Source organism: Eschrichtius robustus, chromosome 13 (assembly GCF_028021215.1).
Source record: "Eschrichtius robustus isolate mEscRob2 chromosome 13, mEscRob2.pri, whole genome shotgun sequence".
Taxonomy (NCBI): domain Eukaryota; kingdom Metazoa; phylum Chordata; class Mammalia; order Artiodactyla; family Eschrichtiidae; genus Eschrichtius; species Eschrichtius robustus.
In genome coordinates this window covers 43,821,049-43,827,456 of record NC_090836.1, presented here as the reverse complement: position 1 = coordinate 43,827,456, position 6,408 = coordinate 43,821,049, and the positions used below count along the sequence as shown (strand labels likewise).

General features: G+C 53.9%; 1 protein-coding gene across 1 annotated transcript; it reads left to right on the top strand.

The window, feature by feature from the left end:
• Positions 1 to 898: 898 nt before the first annotated feature.
• On the top strand, positions 899 to 1,825 carry TMDD1 (transmembrane and death domain 1). Its single transcript, XM_068561948.1, has one exon. It carries the CDS (start codon positions 899 to 901, stop codon positions 1,823 to 1,825), a length of 927 nt encoding a protein of 308 aa, XP_068418049.1.
• The last annotated feature ends 4,583 nt before the right edge of the window (positions 1,826 to 6,408 follow it).

The window sequence follows — 6,408 nt, the reverse complement described above, 5'->3', positions numbered from 1 at the left end:
GAACACTATTATGCGCTAGTTGCTATGGGGACAATAGATGGACCTTACACTGTAATGCGGGAGACAGACAGTAAACAGGCAGAGCGGCAGCGTGCTGTGGGAGTACATAGGAGGGGTGCCTAATGGAGAGACAAGGCAAAAGGGTGTGTGGGGGGCAGGGAGGGCGTCCCAGAAGGGACCTGTCAGCTGGGGAGTGACTGAGGCAGAGCAGAGTGCAGTCCAAGATCTAAAGGAGAGCCTGAGCCAAGCTTGCTTGGGGAAAGGAAGCCAGTTCAGTCTTTGAGGGTGGGGGACTTGAGGAGGAGCTTACCTTATCCAAACGGAGGAGGAGGGTTTGGATGCACCCGTGGGAGGACGGGAACTGGTAGAGGCTATACATATTTTGTATTTAGCAGGTAATAAGAGAATGTGGGACTTGATTGGATATCGGAAATAAAGGAGAGCAAGGGGTCTAGGGCTTCTGGTGGAGGGTGAGGGGCGGTAAATGGGTTAGAAGAGATGTGGGAGACTTGCTAAGTTTGAGACATTGGTGGGACAGCCCGGAGGCCTCTGGCGGGCATTTCAGTCTAAGGGCCCGGGATCCTTGCCTCCTGGGGGACTGAGTCCCCCCCACCCACTCCCTGGGTATTGGGAAACTCTCACTCAAATCCCCGGGTTTTGTGAGACCCTCCCCTCTTAATTCCTAGTTTCTGGATGTTAGCAGATCCTCCTCCTCCAAGTTGCCTGTGTCGGAGGGCCCCCCTTCCCGTCCCTGGGTGTCCCCCTCGTCCCGCCCCCAGTCCCCAGATGTAGGACCCTCATTCCTGCCACCATCCGTGGGTGTTGGCGCCCCTCCCCCATCCGTGGGCATTCGGAGCCCCTCCCCCCACAGTCCGTGGATTGTGGTCACCACCCGGTGATGGCTGCGCGGGGTCCGGCGGGGGCCCTGGCCCTGGCGCTCTGGGGCTGGGCGCTGGCTCCGGCGGGGGCCGTGGACGCCATGGGCCCTCACGCGGCCGTCCGCCTGGCAGAGCTGCTGACTCCGGAGGAGTGCGGCCACTTCCAGTCGCTCCTGAAGGCGCCGGAGCCGGACGTCGAGGCCGAGCTGGCCAGGCTTTCGGAGGACCGGCTGGCGCGGCCCGAGCCGGTGCCCACCTCGGCGGCACCGGGGCGGCGGCGGCGGCGGCGGCGGCGCGAGGCGGCGGGGGAGCCGGCGGGCCGGGCGACCGAGCCCGCGAACGTGTCCGACGGCTGCCGGGAGGGACTGGCGGCCTGGCTGGCTGCCGAGGCCCCGTCCTTGTCGTGGGACCGCGTGGCCCGGGCCCTGCGGCGCAGCGGCCGCCCGGACGTGGCCCGGGAGCTGGGCAAGAACCTCCACCAGCAGGCGACGCTGCAGCTGCGCAAGTTCGGGCAGAGCTACCTGCCCCCAGCCGGCGCCCCCGCTGCCCCCATCCCGGCCCCGGCCCTGCGCCCCCGCCGCTCCTCTGTCCCCGAGCCCAACTGGGACGAGCTGGAGCTGATCGTGGAGCGACTGCCCCAGGCTCCGTACGAGCGGAGCCCCACGGGCTGGGCCGGGCCGCTGGCGCTCGGCTTCCTCACCGGCTTCGGAGGGGCGCTGGGCGCCGGGGCGCTGCTCATCCTGCTCACGCCGTGGATCACGGGCGGCGACGGCGACGGGGCGCGGCCCCACAGCCTCCGGCCGCCTGCCCCTCCCCTGCTCCGGCCCGCCGGGGCGCCCGGCTGCGGGCAAGAGGAGCCGCTCTTGACTGCAGAGCCCCTCGCATCCCCGGGGGCCTGGGCTGCAGGTGGGCCAGATATCCCCTTGCCTCTGTGTCCCCGGCCGTGAAATGGGAGCACAATCCTGGTGGCGTGCTGCCTTTGACATATTATAAAAGTTACGAAATACGCAAAAGTGGGAGCGATCGGTTTGTTGGTTGGAAATGGCCGGCATAGCCAGCGGGGCAGCCAGTGGAAGAGGAGGGCCTCCGGTGCCAGTCTTCCCGGGAGGGCAGACCCTCCCAATTCTTGTCAGCTTTAGTTCCTTCTTTGTCTCGCACTTATTCTTCCACTAAGAAGAGCTACCATTTATTGAGCACTAACTGTGTGCCAGGCCCTAGGCTAAGAAGTTACATACTACAATATTTGATATAATCTTCAAAACCCAAGGTTATAAGGTATTATCTCAATTACACATAAGGAAACTGGCCACAACTAGTTAGTGGCATAGTCAGGTGTTTGCATCCAGAGCTGCCTGAGCCAAAAGTTTGAGCTCCAGAGGGAATGATCTGTGAGCAGTAAGGGAGCTGGAGAAACAGGATGGGGACCGGAACAAGGTGCAGAATTTCCGTTTATTCTGAGGCCCTGCTGGAATGGGCTGCGGGCGGCACAGCTAGAGGTGTGCCCACTTCCAGGGCCTGCTGCCTCCAAGCTGCTCTCTCCAGTCAGGCAAGGCCTCCTGAAGCTCTACCTGGAGCCCCAAACTTTTCCCACCCACCTGAGTGTCTGGGGCACCGCCCGCCCATCAGGGGAGCTGAGCCTGGGTGAGCCCTCACACAGACCCTGCTCAGACTGTGCCCCTGCCAGAGGAAGGGGAGAGGACAGCTGTGGGGTCCTGCTGGGTGGGAGTGCTTGACTCCCTGGCTACCCTGGGCTGAGGGGCTCCGGTGTGAGAGTAATGACAGAATGACAGGCCAGTCCAAGAAGAGAGTTGAAAACAAGATTGACGTAACCCTTTATTGCAAATTCTAAAGTAAAAAGATGTACAGTACAAAGTAAAATTGAAATTTCAGACTATAAACTTCCGATCCTCTTACACATTCTCATTTCTCAAGCATTTCTGCCATTTCCGCATAAACGGAACAGGGAACAAGTCGAGGGGGTGAGGGAAGGAGATACAGCAAGGGAAAAAAATTAAGTGTCTGGAATAATCACAAACCCCAGAAGCAAGTGAAAGGAAAGACATTTTCTCGACCTGCTGTCCTGGTGATGAGAAGCGGGGGTGGTTGGAGCAGTGCAGTTTAAAATGGCTCTCAGAATAGCAGCATTTATGGTACCATTTCATCTTCCATAAGTCCAAATAATACTTTGCCCTTCCCTAGTGCCTTTGCCTCTGTATCTCAAAATCACTTTACAAAACATTTAGTTAAAGCCTCACAACACCCCTGTGAGGTAGGTCAGTATTATTATCCCCATTTTACAGATGGGGAAACTGAGGCACAGAGAGGTTAAGTGACTTGCCCAAGGCCACACAGCGAGTCAGTGGTCGAGCTGGGGATGGAACACAGGAGTTCTGTCCCTTTTCTGGAACCACTGGACCACGCTCCCCTTTACCTATATACATTCTTCACACACACACACACACCACACGTGCACACCCGCCCACCCCACCCCACTTAGCCTCTATGTACAGCAAACAGCAGTGGGGGGCAGGGGTAGGGGGTGCCTCAGGAGCGTTTTGATGGAGGAAATCTTGGTACTCCTGGAAGGGGAATCCAAGAAAGCACAATGCTGAGCCACAGCACAGACTGTGCAAACCTCGGGCCCCTCCGAACCCAGACTTCTTCTTCCCTCCTGATGTCCCCCTGGCTGGCTAGTTGCAGCCGATTCTTTAGGGGGTGGGGGTACCTGAAAATGAACGAAGCTTTTTGCAAAACTTTGGGCAACATCTGAGAAAAGAAAGAGGCATCATCACAGAAGATGCCCAGGACTCAAGTCACAAAGTCATAACCCATGGCAATCTCACCTCCACAGCAGGCCTGGAGGCGGGGGGCCGAGGGGAGGAGGATGGGGACTGACCTACCAGCCATCTCTCTCCAGAGTGGAGCTACTGGAGCGGACTAGAGTGGGCACTTCAAAATCCTCCTGAGTGTTCCTGGACTGGGAGACACGGCCTAGAGAGGGATGTCCCCAAAGCCGGGCAGGGTGAGGGAAGGGGAGGGGCACCCCCCTTCCCTGCCGAATGCGAATGAGAGCAGCCCTAGTCTGCTGGTTTGCCGCTGGGGCTGGTGGAGGGCAGGGCCCAGCATTAGCTAGCAGAGGGGAGGCTGCTGGGCGTCGTGCTCGCCCGAGCTTTGGGGCGTTGGGACAGTTTTTTTCTTAAAAAACGTGAAAAAGGCAGAAGTAAGGCCAGCCCGGCTGGGTTGGCTGACAGCCTCTCTGGGGGCTCTGCCAGGGGGACCGATGAGGAAGGGGTTTCATGGGCCTTGAAGCACTGGCCCAGTAGTGGGAGGAATGCCACATGCAATGGGTGACTGGGGATCTGGGTGGGGGGGGGACGGACAGGACCTTGCTTTTCTCTCCAATCTCTACTTTTTAGCCAGAACTTTGCAGGAAACCCTCTGATTTCTCTCCCTTCCATTCCCCTCCTTTCCCCAAACGTGCTGAAGTCCCAATTCCCAGACCCCTCCCAGGAATCAGAAATTGGGAGAGTCAAGCAACAAACGCACACCAAGACAGGCTTCCCTTGTACAGTAAAAAGGGTCGTTTTTATTTTGTTTCCTTCTGGCTTATAGTAGTGATGTACTTTTTATCACGTCTCGTTTAGAGCAGTGCTGGCCTCCACGCGTTCACTAATACACTAGTCTTCACTATTGGTCTTTTACAAGCTTACATTGGTTGCGGCGAAAAATAAAAGAACTCTGGGCACTGTCGTTCCAGGGGCTTTGACTGGGAGTTTCTGTTAATCTCTCCTCAGCCAACTTCTGAGGCCAAGAGTGGCTCATTCAGAGAGGGATGGGAGCAGGTCCGCTGACTTGGGAAGTTCATCCTGCTCTCGCCCTCTGCTTTAAATTACGGAGTCTCCTCATCCTAAGCAACATGGAGGTTAAGGAAAGAAGAGGGGAAAGTGTTTTTCACACACAAGCCAGCAACCGTGTCAGCTGCTGCTCAGTGGCTTTGGCTCTGCGTTTTAATTTAACAGCATCACACGTCTTTTTGCTTTTTGTCCTTTTTTAAAGGTGGATTGTGAAGTATAAATACTGCACCAAGGACCTGGCTACAAAAAATAAATATTTATATTGTATTTATATATCTATATATATATATGTGCAGTGATACTGTGGCTGCTGCTGCTTCTTGATTGGCTTCGTTAATATTTGGCAAAGCGTTGCCACTTACCCACTCGGTGAAGACGTAGAAGAACGTCATCACTGACTCTTTGAGTTCAATGCCTGTTAACTGCGGGTGTCAACTGCTGGTGATGGTGTCACTTACTACCAAAGAAGTGTGGAGCAGGGCGGGTGAGGGCGAGAGCGCGTGAGCGAGAGGGTGGGTAGAGGGGCGATGGGTGAGGGGAAAGAAGGTGGGAAAAGTTAAAAAAAAAAAGTGAAACTTCAAATAGAGTGGAGGTGGCTTCTTCCCTATGAAGCTGGCTGATGGGTGTCAGATACCAAGGCCCGTGTGTGTCACTGAGGAGATAACCCGCTGGGTGGGGACCAGGGTCTGGGGGAGGAAAAGGGTCAGAGCTCAGAAAAATCTCATTAATATGCTCTAGTAGCTTAATGACATCACTAGCACGAGCACTTAGAGGACGGAGCGGGGTCTTATAGTTCTGTTGCCCATCTCAAGACCTAAGAACAAGAACGATTATGAAGTTTAGCCAAATCTTGCATAGAAGTGGTTAGAATTTATTGCACATTGGAACAAAAATATATATATTTTTTGTTGTTTTGGAAAAGACCATTAGCAATAAAAAATTTTTTGTCTGTCTGTCTGGTTTGGGGATGTACATTGGCTGACAGCATCTAAGTTCTAAGAAGAAAGAAAAGTATAAAAAATAAAAATAAACATGACAATGGCATAAGCCAGAAGCCATTTCCTATTTAATAAGTTAATAATTTGTATTTACAAAAAGGCATGCCAATAAAATAAAATGATATATTACAGTATTTATAATTCTCTTAAAAAGAATAACCACACGTCAGCTTCTGTTTTGTGCTGTTTACGATGTAGCCTGTCCACGTTACTATACATTCATCCTAGCAGTTAGCAGGGTCACCGAGAAAAACGCCTTCCCAACCTGGTATCAGGTGTAGTACAAAAAGTACTACGGATGGTGCTGCAGAAGCAGGCTTATGAAAGCTGGACAGAGTTTCTAATGGTCCAACAAGATAGAAAGCTCTGCTTACTGACTTGCTGTGGTTTGTTCTACACAAAACTAGTCAGGTGGACTGTGAAATTGCATCCAAAGTGCTTCTACTGCAAGGCAGATTGGTGTGTCTGATCATGGGTTGTTTTTCTCCCTCCATTTTATGGTTCAGGAAGAATTTATTTTGATTTGGTTTGCATGCTGAAGTCTCTCCTCACTCTTTGTATCGACTTCCTGACACATTCAACTGCAGCATCTTAGCTCTGAAATCGAGTCATCAGATGAGAAACCCCTGGACTAAAAACTGTCTTCCCTGAAGCGGGAGACGGACGGAAGCTATGACA

What these genes read in the sequence shown, in the direction of transcription:
- TMDD1 (XM_068561948.1), top strand. Translation starts at nt 899, where the DNA reads ATGGCTGCGCGGGGTCCGGCGGGGGCCCTGGCCCTGGCGCTCTGGGGC.